Source organism: Mastigoproctus giganteus, chromosome 1 (assembly GCF_048544385.1).
Source record: "Mastigoproctus giganteus isolate SK-2022 chromosome 1, ASM4854438v1, whole genome shotgun sequence".
NCBI lineage: Eukaryota > Metazoa > Arthropoda > Arachnida > Uropygi > Thelyphonidae > Mastigoproctus > Mastigoproctus giganteus.
The window spans coordinates 95514090-95533606 of NC_143575.1; the positions used below are offsets into that span (position 1 = coordinate 95514090).

At 37.7% G+C, this 19517-nt stretch overlaps 1 protein-coding gene across 1 annotated transcript in view; it reads right to left on the bottom strand.

Annotated features, from left to right (window-relative positions):
• SCAP (SREBP cleavage activating protein) overlaps positions 1-19517 on the bottom strand; it is a 512327-nt gene that overhangs the window by 339003 nt on the left and 153807 nt on the right. Inside the window, exon 7 of the mRNA XM_090380371.1 lies at positions 18845-18959. Within this exon, the coding sequence (XP_090236497.1) occupies positions 18845-18959 (115 nt within the window). The remainder of the gene's footprint in view (positions 1-18844; positions 18960-19517) is intronic.

The following is a 19517-nucleotide window of genomic DNA, read 5'->3' on the forward strand; positions in this document are numbered from 1 at the left end:
CCTTCATAACAAAATTGCTTTGTTTTTCGTCCAGTTCTTTGATTCTTAAATTCAGATGTCACTTGTAATTCTTCAGCAATTTCCTTTGCAGTTATTAAAGAAGATTTGAATCCTGATTCACGATACTGTTCAAAAAAATTTAAAAGGCCTTTTAAATGTGAATTTGTAGTACCGATATCTATATTTGAATTTTGAAATATCTTGCTCACAATATTTACTCTATTCAGTATGTCATACCGAATGACCAAACTTAATAAAAATTCAAATGAAGTTTATTTTCAATTGATTGGATTTCGGATTTCGTTTTCATGTCACTGGTATATTTCAAAGCTAGAGAAAATTGTGGTACTTGGTAGCTCACAGTTTTCACACTTTCGAGGCAACATTCCCACCTCGTTTCTGACAGTGGTTTTGGAGTAAGATGTTTGACACGCTCTTTTAATATATCCCAGCGTATCACAGAACTTGCAAAAATATTATATATGCTTTGTAAAGTCCCAAAAAATGAATTTGCAAGAGAAGATGATTTTGAAATGTCTCCAAGAACTAAATTCGAATTATGACTTCCACAGGGCATATACTGTGCTTTGGAATTCTTTTGCAGGATAAAAACCTCTCATATGAGCTCCGTTATCGTACACCTGCCCTCGACAGTTCCCTAAATCTAATTCCTCCTTTTCTAATATGCTTTCAATTTTGTCTGATAACCCTTTTCCTGTCGGGTCTTTTACTGTTTCAAAACAAATAAATCGTTCTTGTATACTCACATCACTTTCAGAGTTATCTACATTAACATATCTTAAAATAACAGATAATTGTTCTTGATGGCTTACATCTGGAGTGCAATCTAATAAAATTGTGAAATACATAGCTTTCTGAACTGTATTTATTATTTCCTTTCTAACTTTTTTAGCCAAAGCAGAAATCAGTTCATCTTGTATTCTATGAGATAAATAGGAACACGATGCTGATTCTACGCACCGATCCAAATGTTGTTTGGGTCAAATCTTGCGAGTAATTCTATGAGACCTAAGAAATTACCGTTGCGCGGTTTATATAAAGCATCGCTACTGCCCCTGAACGCCAAATTATGCTCTAATAAATATAAAATTGCATCCACTATTCGTTCACAAACATATTTTAAATGCTGTGTTTTGTTTTTAATTATTTTTTCATGTTCTTTGTCAATAGTGTTTCCAAGTTTCAAATTCTTTTCAAGTTGTAACAATTTGTACATAGCTTGTAAATGATATTCTGATCTTTCATGACTTTGTAATCACGAACTTAAATGTACCCAATCGTTAAGTCCAGTTAAACACAGAGAAGTGGTATTTGAAGAGAATAACTTACACGCATAACACAATGTGGCATCTTTGTACTTTTGAGTAGAGTAACCACCTTCGTTCTTGACGTTCCCCATTCGTTAATTTTCTTAAATAATAATTTTCAGAAAAACTTCTGTTATTTTTATCTTTCGGAAAATCGTAGTTTTTTACTTGTGTCACGCCATTTTGTATGATAGCCATTCTAAATTTATCAGTTATAATTTCGGGCCAAGTACCAGGATCATTGATATCGACATTTTCGTCTTCGTCGCTTTGTTGATTCTCTTGAAGCTGCGGTCCTCGGAATAATTCATCTTGTTCTTTGTTCGACACTGACAAAAAATCTTCCGTCTGTACGTTTCCCTCTGCTTCATGGTTATCTTCCCGTTCTACAGTTTTCTTATAATCGCTTTCCTCTTCATTAGGACGAGAGCTGACTTTATGATGATCAGGATCGTTTTCGTGGATGTCGCACGGCGTAATTTCATTTCCACGAGTTTGATCTTCCAGTAACTGCGAATTATGCGTTTCTTCAGTTTGTTGCACATTTTCGGTTTTTAAAAATTTTGCAAGGGAGATACTCTGTTTTTCCGTAAGTTCTTCTCTCTTTCTTTTTTTCTTCAATTTATCAGAGCCACACATATACTTTCTTCCTGCAGCTCTGTCTCTACTAGTCATATTGCGAAATAGAGACGAATATGTTATTTATTTTCACACCTCGCGAATCGCGATAAAAACGTACGATGTACGATCAGCTGTCATATATATATATATATATATATATATATATTTGTGGGGAATATTTATTCAATAATTTCAAATGAAACTCCAATAAATGATTATATAATTATTATTTTTATTTGTAGTCTTCGATCAGCCTAATTGTGTATGAGGTCTCTAAGAGACTCAATAATATTGCGGTAGCCTAGATTAGGATCAAATGAGTAAATGGCCTACTAAAGAAGCGTAGTTAATGAGTAGCCTACTAAAGAGGCTTAAAATGAATAGACCAGTCGGTGGTATATATAGCCTTTAGAGTACGATAACTATGCAAACGCTGGCAACATATAATCGTACATCTGAACGACTTGTAAGGAGAGATATTTTAAATATATTCGAAAGAAAATATATTTTTCCGTGTTCTTTGGAGAATGCTTGGCGGGCTTTCAGATAATGTTAATAGCATGATTATTGACATTTTATTTCTTATGTATATTAAAAATATGGCCATTTTATTTTATGGCGATGTCGCTAGATTTTGCGACAGTATTAAAACAAAACAAAAAAATGAAACCATTTTTATTTTGCAAAATCAGTCAGCGGCGCGGGGCCTTCAGAAATGCGGGGCCTTGTGCGCTCGCACCGTTCGCACCCCCCTCGGGCCGGCTCTGCCACTAAGTTCTTGCATTTTCTTCCAGATCAGTCTGGTCTCTCTCTTTCGCTCTCTATTTTGTGATATTGGCGGCAATTTTTTTCCAAGCAGGAATAGTGCCATTTGATAGCCATGCAGAGAGGTTATTAATAGTCAGTAGAATTTATAATTGGAAAAGTAGTTTACTCACACAGCCAGTGAACAATTAAATTACATAAGAGCAAAGCGCTTGTATAGCAAGCTAGGTTTTCTAGTAATATTTAAAAAAAAAAAAAAAGATATTTCACCAACACAACTTTAAAACTGAGAATGAATTCAGCACATTTCCTTATCCTACACTAAACTGACAAATGAGATATTTGGAAATATTCAGAAGTAAAAATGATATAAAAAATAGCCTGTTTTGACCAACAAATAAAATACACTGAAACACTGTGAAGGTGGTATCAGCAAGAAGTTATTGAAGATAACTTCATCCAAAGAAGCCACATAATAGAAGCACACTGTAAATGGCATATAAAAGGTGAATTCTTATAGTTTTCTTAAGTATTAGTGTTGTTAATTTTGGGTTCATTAATTTATTTCTTTTCAGATCCTTCAACTGAGTGAAAATGCTGACAGTAGAAGAAAGGGTCAACTGTGTATTATGGCTCACAGAATTGAAGTCCATGACAGCTGTGAGAAGAAGATTCACTGCTCACTGTAGGAAATACGCACCACATAGGAACTCAATTAACAGTTTGATGAAAAATTTTTATAGAAACTGGGTCCATGAATGTCAAACTACGATCCAGGATGCCACGAATCTGCGAAGAGACTGTGGCTGTTGTTGTTATTGGGTTTAACGACACAAGGGCTACTAAGGCCAAATTGTGTCTGTTCATAGTTTATACACAAGAAGCATATCGTTAGATATGTTAAATTATATGCTTCTATACAAGCCAATATGTTTTAGATACAATAAAAGTTGTTCAATATTTACTTCATTTCCTAAGAAATGAGATAAATCGGGTGATATATTCAATGTGGAGAGTGATTGAAAAGTGTTTCATCGAATGGTTGAATGTAAACGACAATCGTTTGTTTGTTTGTTTGTTATTTAGGAGCATTAGCAACTAAGGCCATATTGCTCCGGGGATAGAAGGTGGTCATTCTCTGACCTTTCCGCATCCTCCGTATTTGGTGGTCACGGGCTCGAACCCCAGTCTGATCAAGAAGTGTGTGCTACGCACTGCTGCTCTGCCCACCTGGCTACAGAGGCGCTGTAAGGGACAATCAACCAGAAAATGAGATACTGTTTGCACTTGACAGGATGAGCACTGAGGTGGATTTTCTCCCAATAATAGGAAGAGATGAGTATGATGAGTGTGTCTAATTCTGAGTCTTGCCAGTACCACTTCCTCTCGTCTGTTTCATCGGAAGCCAGAGAGCCACAGCTTAGGATCTTCTTTTAACTGGTAAAGCGTATTGTTCGTGTATACTTTTCCAGATCTGTACCCATTTATCTTGGCATGCTTTGGGAATGACAGACTTATACTCAGTGTAAGGAAACTGAGAATGTTGTGAGAGAGTGGATTGAAGATATCTAGCTTCAGTACTTTCATTTCCCAGAATGCCAGAATGGCCAGGGATCCAGCAAAAACTGATGGGCACACTGGTAGAGAATAGTTGGGAATGAATCTGTTTCAATGTAAGATGAGAAGAGGAGAAATTCTTCCTTATGGCAGAGACAGCACTGAGGGAGTCTGTGTAAATTATGGCAGATGAGATGGAATGCTCACTAATCTTACTAAGCGCTAACCTAATGGCATATAATTCAGCTGCGAAGATGCTGCAAGCTTGCGGTAGTGTGGCTGAAATTATTGTTGTTATTTGGTTTTTAGGAGCATTAGCAACTAAAGCCATATTGCTCCGAGGATATGTGGTGGTCATTCCCTGACCTTTCCGCATCCTCTGTATTTGGTGGTCACGGGCTAGAATCCTGGTCTAATCAAGAAGCGTGTGCTATGCACTACTCCTTTTGCCCACCTGGCTACGGAGGCGCATGCTGAAATTGTACATACAGGAAAAACTGCCACAGCGCTTACCATACTGTCAGTTTTGGAACCATCTGTATAAATTTTACAGGCATCGTTGTTCATGGTAGCATGAGATGAATGTAACTGTCTGATGTTGCAGGGAGGTATGATATTTTCCCCCACTGGAGAAAGTGTATATCATAAAGACAGACATAGTGGAAAGGCGCAGTTGCGTTTTGAAAAATTTCATTTAAATTAACATTCCAACTCTGCACAATCTCTTTGTTCCTGAGTGAGGCAGGTCTATTTTCATTTGGCTTGCTCTCATAGGAGGATTCCCACAGAGTATTATAAATATACTCCCAACTTGGGTGCAATGGTAGACTCTGGATCTTAGCAGCGTAGTGTTTTTCTACGCAGGTGTAATGGGGGATCATGCGCTTCAAAATAGACTTTGCTTCGGAGAAGTCCAGAAAGCTCCCGGCACAATCCTCAGAGCACTCTGATGGATCACATTTAGTTGTTTTAAAATAGTTTTCCTGACAGAATCATACGCTGGACAATCATAATCTAGCTGTGAATGGATTAAACTTCTGTAAAGATGCAGCAAAGTATACCGATCGGCTCCTATGATATCGACAAGACCAATCAAAGTATATTCAAATGCTTTATACAAGAAGTTCTCAAATAAGTGATGTGTGCTTGGAAATTTAGTTTGCAGTCTAATATTAGTACAAGAAATTTAACAGTACAGTCTGTCCTTGTATAGCACGACAGTTGTGTTCCTAGAAACCCTCGTGCAATGCAAAATCGTGCAATATAAACAACAGGCCCTATGGGAAAAGTGGGGTTAGGTGCCAACCACCCAAGATTGAACACACATTTGGAACCAAAACATTACCAAACACAATAAATAATCGGGTAATTTTAATCGTTATAAAATACGTAAGTATTTTATAACGATTAAAATACGTAATAAAAAATATAATATATATTTTTTATTATAATATAATATATAATAAAAATAAATATTTTTTATTATTTATTATATTATAATAAAGTATTTTTAGTGTTTTTTAATACTAAAAAAGTATAAATTATAATACATAAGTCGTAATAAAATGCTTACGTATTTTATTACGACTATTACGTAATAAAATATTGCTAATGCTTTTGCTTCTATCGTAAGCAAACTTGTTTTTTGTTTGATTTTCTATCCAAACAGATGACAGCCATTCCATCTCTTCCAATTCTTGTCTTAATCTAATGAATTTTAATTACACTTGGAGTTGTTCCCGCTATGAAAGTTGTTTTTATTTTCTCTGCATTCTTTGCAATTCTCGGCGTTGCCTCATTTAGGTCTGTAGCACGTGCAATATCACATGGTCTTTCATTTCGCTCAAAGCGTTTCCCAATTTCATATTTTTTCTCTATCGACAGAGGCGGACTGGCCATAAGCCTTACCCGGGAAATCCCGGTGGGCCGGAGGCCGGTGTGATTTTGGCCATAAACCGTAGTATGAGGCCACTATAAATTTTCCCGGGTAAGAATTTTTGACTCAGTCCGCCTCTGTTTATCGATATTGCTTTTTTTTTTTTCTCTCTCTGAATCTGCAGTCTTCGCCAGGATGCTTTCTTTTCACACCTTTTAAGTATTTTACTCATTTTTAGGGAATAAAGCAAAAAAATTACAAAACGAGGAGGCACGCTTAATACACATAAACAAAGCTGGCGATATAGCAACTGAATAAACAACACCGTAAAGGCCGAGATACACTATTAACACCCCACGTTTTACTAAAGCACATTTCTGGGGGTTACTACCATAAAACAATAAAAACAATTTCCAGTTTCGTTTCTGCTAGTGGAATCTGTTATAAACTGGTAGTAAGCTCCATCTAATTGCATTTGCGATTATACCGATAGCTGGAATTGTGTTGGTTTTTACGTTATTATGGTGAAATGTGTTGTTGTGGGTGTTTTATGGTGCATAAGCTGCTTTGGCTATAATGCGCCTATTCCTTTATTGTAATAATATATGAGAAATTCTTGTCACATCAGAAAAGGCAGAAATCAGAAATGACTAAAAACTCCAATTTGTTTCAGAAAGTTAAAAAATTCCGGAATATTTGCATTGTCACCAATGATATTCTCTAGAGTTATTGGTTTTCGAGGATTAACTAAAGATAGCAGGGTGGTATTTCTGTTTTGTTTATAGTATGGACATTCAATGAGAATGTGTTTCACTGTCAAATTTAGAGAACAATGTGGACACTGTGGTGGATCATCTCCTGTGAGTAAATGAAGATGGGTCAGGTAAGTATGTCCTATTCTTGCTCTTGAAAGAATTACTTCTTCCCGCCTTGATGTCCGGACACTGGAGAGCCAGATTTTCGGAACTTGTTTAATCTGTAAGAGTTTATTATTCGTTTGGGAATGCCATAGTGCTGTCCATTCTGATAGGCATGCAGCATGAATCATTAGTCTGAGGCTGGAACAGGGATATTGGTTAAATCTAAGCTGGTTAGGTTTTTTGCAGCTTTATCAGCCAGTTCATTGCTTAAAATATCAGAATGTGCTGGTATCCAGCAGAACGTGACCAGTTGGTGGCGTTCTATAATCTTTAGTAATAATTTTCTAATTTCATTTATAACAGGGTGAAACTTATCTGAGGAATTACACAAAGCCTTGGTTGAGCTAAGGGAATCAGTGTAAATTACTGATTTTAAAGAGCAGTCAGGAGGGAGATTTTTTAAAGCTAGTTTAATTGCGAATAATTCAGCTGAGAAGATACTGAATTCAGAAGGAAGGGCTGCTGATACAATTGTATTCGGAAACACTGCAGCTGCTCCAACTTTTGAATTGGATTTAGAGCCATCTGTGTATATTGGTAAAAAATCAATATATTTTTGAGTGTGAACAGCATGAACTTGTCTGATATTTGATGATTGCAAGATATTCTTTCCCCACTGACAGAGGTAAGTGTGACAGGTCGGTATAGGAGGTGGAACCCATGGTGGTTGAGTACAAGTGGCGACTTGTTGTACGGAATGGATGGATATATTCCAAACCTGCAGTAGTTCAAGAAGGCGATGACCAGCTGGTTTTACTATGCTAGGTTTATTTCTGTACAGATTTTCAAATGGCGGATTGAAAAGATATGGCTGAATGGGATGTGAGGCACAACGTTGTATCTTGACAGAATACTTCAGCAAAAGCAATTTCCTACGTAAAGATAGTGGCGGCTCGTGAGCATCAATGTAAAGGCTATGTGCTGGCGATGTTCTGAATGCGCCAAGTGCAATCCTCAGTGCACTGTGTTGTACTGGATCAAGCCAGCGTAATGCGCTCTTTCTGGCAGAGTCATAAATGGGAGCTCCATAATCAAGACGAGATCTGATTAATGCCCTGTATAATCGAAGAAGGGAGGTACGATCTGCACCCCACGTTTGTGCAGATAAGGCTCTGAGTATGTTTATCTTTTTTAAGCAGGCAGTACGTACTTTTTTAATGTGCTCTAAGAAATTTAGCTTGTTGTCCATGATTAAACCTAGAAATCTAATGTTACTAGTGACTGGGATGGAGATATTAGAGATGTAAAGTTCAGGATCCAGATGGAGTTTGCGTTGTCTGCAAAAATGGATAGCAACTGTTTTCTGCTGCGAAAGCCTATAGCCGTTAAGACTGGCCCATTGCTGTATTTTATTTAATGATATCTGAAGCTGTCGTTCAATAGATCTCATATTTTGGGAATGACAGGAGATGGAAAGGTCATCTGCATAAAGGTAAGTTTCTACAGTATTTGGAAGTTGTTTAGTGATAGAATCTATTCTTAGAGCAAAAAGAGTGGCACTCAGTACTGATCCCTGTGGAACACCTTCTTCCTGAATGAAAGTTGCAGAGAGGACATGTTGGTATCATACTTGAAATGATCTAGTGTGTATAAAATGCTTTATAAATATAGGAAGGTTGCCCCGCAGACCAAGAGAGTAAAGGTCTCTTAGTATGCCATGCCGCCAGGTAGTATCAAAAGCCTTCTCTATATCTATGGAAACCATTACTAGATGTTCATGCTTAATAAAGGCATTATGAATGGCAAATTCAGCCTTCACCATAAGGTCCAAGCATGACCTGTTTTGACGAAAGCCATACTGACTATTGCTCATTAACTGTTCAGACTCAATGATCCAGACGAGTCGACAGTGGACAATTTTTTCTAGAATTTTACTAAGGCAGCTTGAGAGGGATATTGGTCTATAGCTAAGGGGATTGGTTGGATCTTTTCCAGGTTTTAGGAATGCCAAAACAGTAGAATGATGCCAAGAAGTTGGATAGACGTTTTCTAGAAAAATACGATTGTAAAAGAGCAGAAGGAGATGCAAAGCTTTGTCATCAAGATGTTGTAGCACGACGTAATAGATTCCATCTGGTCCGGCAGCACCATTGTGGGCTGTTCCGATCGCATGCAAGAGTTCGGAATATTGTAGGGGTTTGTTATACGGCAGAAGGAGGGCAGTTTGGAAATTAATAGAGTGCTGTTCCGCAGTGTTTTTAATTCTCTGGAAAGGTGGAGTATAAGCTGCTGCCGCCGAGATTTCAGCAAATGTGTTGCCCAAAGCATTTGCGATATCTAAAGGACTAGATAAATCTTGCCCATTACAGGACAATATTGGTGAAGGTACGGTAGAAAACTTACCAGAAAGCTGTCTAATTTTTTTCCATATTATTTTGGTGTCAGTGTTTTTGTTAATGCTTGATGCAAAACGGATCCAGGATTCTTTCTTGGCTTGCCTTTGTATGAAACGTGCTTTTGCCTTTGACATTTTATAATTTATTAGATTGGGTGTTGTTGGATTTTGCCGAAACAAAGTCCAGGCTTTATTTTTTGCTTTTTTGGCTTTTGTGCATTGCTCATTCCACCAATAATTATGATGTTTACAAACCGAGGGATTTGATAGTGGTATTGTGTCTTTAGCCACATTTAGGAGATGTGACGTGATGTATTCTGTCACATTATCGATAGGTTGGAGACGGATTTTTTTCCTCATCAAAAGATATTGATGACCGGAAATTTTGCCCAGTTTGCTCGGGCAAATTTCCGTTTTCTGCACGGTTCAGCTGGAGGAGGCTGTGCTATTAACAGGTTGCATACGATTGGGAAGTGATCACTACCCATTGGATCATTTAAGACATACCACTCAATGGTCGGGACCAGTAATGGAGAACAAATGGAGAGATCTATGGCTGAGGTATGTCCATTTGGGAGCTGAACGTGAGTGTGTGTGCCAGTATTGAGTATGATGAGGTTTACGGCCTCTATTAGGCTCTCGTCGACCTCGTCTATCTAATTTAGGATCGCCCCATAAGGGGTGGTGCCCATTGAAATCCCCTAAAATACAGAGAGGTGGAGGTAACTGTATAAGATCTTCAAGATCTTTTAAACAGTAGGTACGGTTTGGCTGTAAGTAGATTGATACTAATGTTATTTCAATATGGAGCATTATACGCACAGCAACAGCTTCTATTTCAGTTTGAAGTGGAATATGTTTAGTTGGGATCTTTGAATTTATCAGGATTGCGACACCACCATGGGCAGCATTTGTTGTATTATGATCCCTTCGAAAAAGGCAATAGTTTTTTATCGATGGAGATATTTGTAAAGTTAAGTAGGTTTCCTGAAGACAAAGGGCTACTGGTGAAAACCGATTTATTAGATCTTGGATATCGTCTATATTGCAACGAAAACCTCTGCAGTTCCATTGTAAAATACAAGGCATTATCTGTGTTTAGTTGATGGAGCTGATTCTGACTGCTTTTTGAAAGTGACTGGTTTATGGCGTTCCAATTTCTGTTTGTCTTTTTTTTGGAAGACTGGCCGACCCGTGTCCATTTCTTCTTCTTCAGCATGTATTTCTAAAATAGGATCTTCCTGTATAGATGTGCCAACTGTGTCCTGAATATTTTTCACAGTATTTGTGTTTGTAATACAAGATGTGGTAGCAATCACTGGTGGAGGAGTTACCGCTGGTATTGTCAGAGGTGTATTATTTGCTTGGTCTGTGGTCTTGGATTGTTGCTTGCGCACAGTTGGTTGCATCTCAGAGAGGATATGTCTGGCCCAATCAGAAATTGATTTATTAGTGGGGACTGTGACATCGGTTTGAACGGAGACTGCTTGATATTTTTTTACAGCATTTGCATAGGTAATATTCTGGTTTATAGTTGGCGCGACTAGTTTTCTTGCTTCTTGGTAACTGACTTTGTTTTCAACCTTGTATTTTACTATTTTTTTTTCGGTTTTTCACTTTTCACATGTCTTCGAATGCAGGATGGTCGCCTTTGCAATTTGTACATGTCATTTTTGCAGCAGTACAGTCATTTTGTATATGGTCTGAGGATCCACAGTTGGGGCAGACAGGAATTCCTCTACATACAGTTTGAGAATGCCCATACTTTTGGCATTTATAACACCTTAAAGGGTTGGGAATGTATGGGCGAATGCGACAAAATAAATAACCTGCTTTTACAGAGGAGGGTAAGTTTGGCGTATTGAAAGTGAGAATAATATTTCTTGTCGGTGTCAGTTGATTATCTTTTTTAATCATTATTCTTTTCGCTTCAATTACGTTCTGTCCCTGCAATTCTTGGGTTATTTCTTCTTCGGTGACATTTAATAAATCCCAACTCGATATGACACCCTTAGATGAATTTAGGGTTGCATGAGGTGATATTTTTACAGGAATTCCAGCAAAGCCTGTTAGTTGTAGAAGCTTTTCAGAATGTCTTTGATTCATGGTTTCTATAAGTAAGTCTCCTGATTGCAGTCTCTTCACCGTCTTGGGAGATCCTGCTATACCCTCCAGATGTTTCTGTATAACAAAGGGAGACAATTTGCTCATAGGCTGGTTACTTAGAGAGTGAATGATTAAGAAAGATGGGCAAGGTTGCTCCATCCGATCTGTCTTCAATCTCTTTGGGTTGTCATTAATTATGTCATTTTGGTCTATATTTGCCATTTTTGCTCCTTTTCGCCCTTGGCAAGAGGACTTTTCTGCCAAGGTTTCCGGCCCCGCCATGGGGAGGCAGGAGCAGTGCCGCAAGGAGGCGGTTAGTTGTTAGTAAAGAATATATAATATATATAATAAAAAGAAAGGTGAATTTCCTTTCTCTGTCCTTACTTGATACTTTACAAGTGCGGAACTTATTTATGATAAATAAACTGCTTATACAAAACGATATAACTTAAAAAGAACTTTATCTCTCAGAAAGATCACTGTTTGATTCGCACTAGATACGCTTGACCTCGGATTCGCTTGGCACCCGGGGCCGGTGAAATGTGTTTCCCCTTCACTGATATAAAACACATAAATACATTTTCAGAATCTTCTTCATTCCTATCGTGTTGCGTTCGGTTGGGGTGATTCTGTGTTCGACTTATGCACGATTCGACAAAGGCGAATCGTGCATAAGCGAATTCGGTTCATGTTATATAAGATAACGTTCCCCTATTTATAAATCGTGTATGATCGAATTTGTGTAATGTATACACGTGTTATACGAGGACCGACTGTATTAAAAAGTGGGATTGGAGTATTGTTCGGTTTGTAGTTCAGGTTCAGGATGGACAGCTCGTTTCTTGCAAAAGTGAATGACAGCGCATTTCTTTTCTGATTGTCAGTAGCCATTCCGTGAAGTCCATGATTCTATTCTGGTTGGAGCTGCCATTCAATGATATTCATACTTTGAGATGACAGGAAATGGTCATCTGCATACATAAAGTTTGAACAGTTTTTGGATATCTTGTGTCATGCTACTAACTCGGATCAAAAACAGCGTTAGACTAAGTATTGTTCACTGTGGGACTCACTCTTCCTGAATGTGAGATGACATTTTTATATCGAGTGTACAGATCGTGGAGAGTACATTTTTATATCGAACCTCAAAAGAACGCAATTGCAGGAAATTTTTAATTATTTCCAGCAAATGACCCCTAAACCCCAGATGGTAAAGGTCCATAATAATATCATTACACCATGTAGCATCAAATGCCTTTTCAAGATCTAAATTGACCATGACTAGATGTTGTTTCATGACAAAGGCACTGCAGATATGAGATTCGACTTTGATGAGCATGTCTAGGGTTGATCTATTTTTTCGAAAGGCATACTGATGATCAGGAAGGAGATTCTCTGACTGCAGGATGTAAGTGAGCCTGGTATGAACCATTCTTTTGAAAATTTTTCCCATGCAGCTCGCAAGAGATATTGGCCTGTAATTTTCAACGCAGGAAGGATCTTTTCCTGGTTTTGGTAAGGCAATAACGAACAAATGGCACCATGAAGAAGGATAAGCATTTTCAGAGAAGATCCAATTATAAAAAAATTAATAGGGTTCTCAAGTCTTCTTCAACTAAATTCTTTAGCATAATGTAATGAACTCCATCTGGACCAGCGGCACTACTAGAAGATCTGTTTAGAGATTTTTGCAAATGATTCTGCTGTTGCAGTATCAACTTCTTCAAGAGTAGAAATGTCTTTCCCTTTCCAATGAAGTATCATAGAGTGCAGCCGAACAAATTTGCCATTTAACACCTGTATTCTTTTCCAGATGACCCGTGTATCTGTTTCGCTTTCCGCCTAACTTGTCTAGCTTTTGCTTTCAGTCTTTTAAAAGCAATTAGGTTACAAGTGGTGGTATACTTGCAGAAATTATTCCAAGCACAGCTTTTTACCTTTTTGGCAATTAAACAATCTGTACTCCACCAGTATTTTCAATATAGCATGGATTTTGGAATGGAGGCCTTAGCTGCGTCAGAATCTGATTGGTTATATAAGTGTTTACATCATCAATATGTTGTCTTTGAACATAAAATCTGTCTAAGAGTATTTCTGCAGAATAGCCACCCCAGCTTGGCCTTTTAAACTGCCAAGTGGATCGTTGATCAGAATTTGGAATTACTCCTGTTTGTAGTGAGCAAATAATTGGAAAGTGATCACTGTTAAAGGGATTGGTTAATACCGACCATGTCATCATTGGAAATATGGATGGTGAATAAATTGACAAGTCTATTGCGGAAGCAGATCCAGTTGGTAGGTGGATGTAGGTAGGAGATCAGTATTTAATACATTTAGATCATTATTATTCATGAATTCCTCCATCAATTTGCCTCTTCTATCCATTGCAGCAGACCCCCACAATGGATGGTGTCCATTAAAGTCACCAAAAGGACAAATCAGAGTTGGGAGTTGTGCAATAAGGTTGTCAAGTTCTGAAAGCAGAGGTTGTGCAGATGTCGGAATATAAATGGAAACAATGGTAAATGATGCACCAACTGCAATGCGAGCTGCCACACCTTCTAGAGTAGTTCTCAATTGGATCGGCCTGGATGGTATGTTAGAGTTCACAAGAATAGCTTTTCCTCCACGTGCAGGTGATTCTGAGTTCCTATCTCATCTGTACATAGTATAATTTGAAAATTTTGGTGAAACTTGATGTGACAAGAATGTTTCTGCAAGCATACACCTATGGGATTGAACTGAGCTATTAAATCACTTAAGTCATCAAAATCACTGCTTAGTCCTCTGCAATTTCATTGTATGATGTTATGCATTATTTAGGTTTACATGAGCATGATTCATCTGACTGTTTTTTTTTTGTAAGCGGGACATTTTTTCCGGTCTTTTTTTGGGAATGTGAGGCATCCGATATCCATGGTGTCATCTGCATGGAGTTCTAGAATGGGCTCATTATCTAGCAGCTCATCTACACCCATACTGTTGGTGGGAGATTTTAATTGTTCTTTTTCAACTGGGACCGATTGGGTATGAGTAGGGATGCTGATTGGAATGTTTGTGGCTTCGCTAGTTTTTTTTGAAGGATTATCTTTATTAGAAGTTGAAAGTGTAGATTTCAGCCAATTTGCTAGAGAGGTGTTAGGCGGAACTGATACATCTGTTTGAGCTACAATAGAAACAAAAGTTGAGTGTGAACTGCATAAGAACGAATACTAGGTATAGTCAACATAACTTGTCTATATGCCTCAGGAAATGTCACTTTATTTTCTATTTTCAAATTTTCTTTCTTGTTATCCATAACTCACAAGTTTTGGAAAAGGTTGGATGGCTTCCTTTGCAGTTTGGACAAACAGGGGTTTTGACTGAGCAATCCACTTGAGTGTGCTCTTTAGATCCGCAGATGGGACATATGGCTTCCCCTCGACAAGCCTGCTGGGAATAACAGTATTTCTGACATTTAAAGCAACGAACAGGATTCAGGATGTAAGGTCAAATCCAACAGTTTAAATAACCAGCTTTCATTGAGGATGGTAAGTCTGGAGTGCTAAATGCCAGAATGATGTATCTAGTTGGAGTGAGATTTCCATATTTTTTCGTCATGATCCATTTCATGTTTATTACTTTTTGATGGCTGAGTTCTTGAAGTAGTTCTTCTTCGGAGACTGTAATTAGGTCCCACTCGATGATGACACCTTTTGATGAATTTAATGTTTTGTGGGGAATAATTGATACTGTCAACCTGCCAAGTGTTGTTGTTTTTAACAGCTGCTCAGAATGTTTTGAGGTGGCTGTTTCAATCAGAAGGTCTCCGGATTAACCATTTTTGGTGATCCAGCAATAGACTCCAAGATTTTCTGAATTAAGAAGTGATAACTTAACCACAGGTTGGGCAGTTAGGGAATGAACCATCAGGAAGTTTGGATAATTATTTTTATCCATGATGGCTCCTTTTGGCCCTGGGGGTTTGTCTTTACCACCCAGGTTATCGGCTCTGCCATGGGGAGACAGGAGCAGTGCTGCTTGGTGGCCAAGCGTAGAGGGTTAGTAAGTTAGTACGACTGGCTAAATTATAGAAAAAGGTACTTTCCTTCTTTTGGACTCTCTTCTTAATGCTTTTAAGTAAGTAGAGCTACTTAAGAGAAAATTTTAATAATACGAGAAAAAAACAAGGAAAACTGTCACTGGGAAGAAAAATGCTCTATAAACATGCAAGAATCACTTGGCCACGGAAACGCTTGGCACCCGGGGCTGACTGTGGCCGTAGTCCAGGAAGCATTTGAAAGGAGTCCCCACAAGTCAGTGGCCTGCATCTGCTGAACTAAACAGTCTGCAATCAACAGTGCACAAAATTCTAAGAATGAAACTGCACGATCATGTTTACAAGATTCAGGTGGTTCAAATGTTACAAGAAGAAGGCTACCAAGCAAGATTGGATTTCTGTCAACATATGAAATCAAAAATGGAGAATTCCCATGACTTTCTTGAAGAGTTGACATTTTCTGATGAGGCTACTTTCCACATTAGTGGGAAAGTCAACCGCCACTGCAACACTTGGAGAAGAGAGAAACCTCAAGAAGTTTGGCAACACAAGAGACTCCCCAAAAATCGTCCGGTGTGCCCTCAGAAAGTCATGCATTATCCGTCCTTTCCTTTTAAAGAAGCAACAGTCAATAGTGAATGTTACCTTAAAGTGCTGCAGAATTTCCTCATCCCAAAACTGGCATTAGTAATCGAGGCATGTGATGGAAGAAAGCAAGCTTATGTAGCATCAGCAAAAAAAAAAAAAAAAAAAAAAACATTTCACACATCCATTCCATCAAAACATTTGTCCAGTTACTCCTTGAATTTAATTAAGTTATCAATTTTCACAATGACAGATGGTAATTTGTTCCAGCAATCAACTACCCTCTGTAGCAACTGCCAACTATGACGGTTAAATCCTTCAGACAGCTTGGTTGATTGATTAAGTTTTTAATGGCCCATTGGCAGCTAAGGCCATAATACACCAAGTTAAAATAAAGCCAGTACAAAAATTTTTGGTAGCCTATAAACAGGCTACCACGTCAAAATGGTAAATATGCAAAAAGTTAAATAAAAAATATAAAAATATAAACAAATCTTTGTATATAAATTAATTGAGTGTAAAAAGTTAAAAACATCAGACATGTTGTCTCTCTCACCTAAAATCTGACTGAGTGTAAATGGTTCGGACAGATTATTAAAAGTTCTAAAAAATAAGTGTCGTGCATCCTCTAAAAACAAGACATTCTATAAAAACATGACAAATAGTTAAAATACTGTTACACACCTCACACATAGATGGGTCATCCGCCCTTAGCAAAAAGGAATGTGTTAGATGACTATGATCTATATGGAGCCAAGCAAGAACAACTTCCTCTCTTCGGACCCTACGTATACTGCACCGCCATTGCATTATTACAGGGTTAATGTGATGTAGTTTATTTGCCGCCCATCCATGCCAGAACCTTGCCGTTGGGAATATAATTTAGAGCGTATTATTTGTCTGAAGTCTGTATAAGGGACTGACAGGCAATAATTATCCAGGGAAATGGCTGATTTAGCAGCAACATCAGCTAATTAATTTCCTTGGATCCCAATATGGTTTGGGATCCAGCAGAAACAAATGTCAAATTCTGATTTAACGAGAGAAAAAAACATCTGAAGGATCCGGGACACGACTGGATGAGCTTTGTGCCTCATCAATAACAGAGCCTGTAATACATTTGATGAGCCACTATCTATAATATATTTTTTATTATTAATGTAATCATGGGCTATTTCTATTGCATGCAACTTTGCAGTACGTGGCTTGGAGAAGTTGTTCTGAATATCTGTCACTTCTGGTCTCTACAATGATGTCTCCTGACCAAAGCTGTTTTACTGATTCAGGAGAGCCTGCCAACCCTTCTGGATAAAGAAGGGTTGGCAGGCTCTGTTTCTCTGTTTTCTGCTCAAGTGACAACAGGGTCAACTTCTAATTTATCAGGTAGGGGACCCAGAAAAAATTTGTTTATCAGGATTCGTGTAGATTTGTTTCAGTTCAGCCTGGGCTCCCCATCCACCATGGAGCCCAAAAGGGACACCCACTACCCGGCAAGTAATAAATGCGCTCAGGAGAGGGACTCCAGGCCTACCCAGACACCAGCCTGATGCCTATCCCTCAGACCATGAGGGTAGGGGTATGGCATTGCCACAGTTGTCCCTTGCAAGTGAACCCACTAGCCGACTGATCCTAGCCAGGCCATCCAGCACCACCCGTATTGTCAAAGCAGGGGTCAAAGTGGTGTGTTGAAGCTGGGCCCCTCAGCCACCAGGATCCCCTTTCCAAATTTCCATGGGTCACAGCACATGGCAAACATGCCAGATTCCATTGCTATTAGCCTGGAATCCAGGCTGTGGGCATTAGATCTCAGTGATGCTAATCTGGAGGACCAGCAGTATCACTGGGAGGTCCACTCACCACATACAGGTGCCCATGTCGAGGGGCATTCAGACAGCACCTTCTTTCAGCAAGACGATGCACCCTGCCATTGTGATGATTTTTGAATGATCTTCCCAAACAAGTGATCAGTAGAGCTGGACCAATTGCCAGGATACCTTGTCTGATCTGACCACATATCCTTCTTATACTAAATTTGTGGCATCTGTGTAATGCATGCATATATACCATTATTAAGAATCTTAATTCAGAATAGTTAAATATCTTGAAAATAAAAGTGTTACATAGTCAGCAATTCATAATATGCATAAATATCTAAGTTAAGGTTTTATTTTAATTCTAATTTTAGCCTTGATTTGGCTCCTTTAAAATTTTCAATATAAACATTTAAAAATGGCACTAATTTCATGTAATGAAGTAGTAATTAGGCTGGGCATGTAAAGTGTTCAGGTAGGGAATAAAAATGTGTGCACATTGGAACACTTGCCCCGTAAAGAATGCAAATCATGTTAAAAATCAAGAAATTGTCAACTTTCCAAATCACCCCTGTACACATATATATAATACTATGCTATTTAAAATTAAAATTATCTGAAAGCAAAGCACCAACATTTCTGGTAGTACTTAAAAAATATAAACACTATGTATTAATTACTTTTTCACTGAGCTAGTATAACAAAGATTGCACATTTACTAAGCCTAGGATGAAAACTAAAACAAAAAAGATCCCTTTCCCAAGTAAATATAAGATATTTTTAATTATAAAAATTGTTAATTTTTACATTAATTAATTATAACACTGTTGGGAAAATTTTGTAAATAAACAACATGATATAAAAAATGTTAATTATCATTCATGTCAGTCCAAATACTTACCTTGGATTAAATATTCTCAAAATTAAGGTTACTGCATAAGTAATAACTCTGGGTCTACTTTTCACATAAAATTTCTTTATTCCAGTTTCTTTCCAGGGAACACCAAAAAGAATTTCTAGGATAAAAAATAAATAAATGTTAAGTACAAATAATGGACAGATTAGCATAAATATAACCACAGAGTACAAAAGATTAATAAATCTAAGGATTCCCATATTTCAAAAGACAAGAAATCAGCTTGCTATAAAAAAAGGTGCTGGGGTGACTGGGATTAGTCCAATTATATTAAGGAAGGTAGCAAAGGAGGTAAGTAAATTTTTAACCATAATTATGACAGCATCTAATATAGTTAGGGAAGAACATTACATGGTTGTTTTCCATTAAGATTATTACTATATTTAATACCACTCTTATACCATGTGAAATTAATAATATAGTTTATTAAGCTATTAGCTTAAACTACTATACTTTAAGGTATAGTACCTTAATGTAGAGTTATAGACCTTGATGCATAGTAGGTTAGGCAAAAAACTTAATAAACTATATTATTAATTTGAATGTGAAAGTGTCTGAAATTCTGCCCAGACACGATAGGAGGGAGTATATGATGAGAGCCTTGTCAATCAATTCAGCCCTGGAGAGATTGCGCAAGGCTCAAGTGATAGAATTTTTT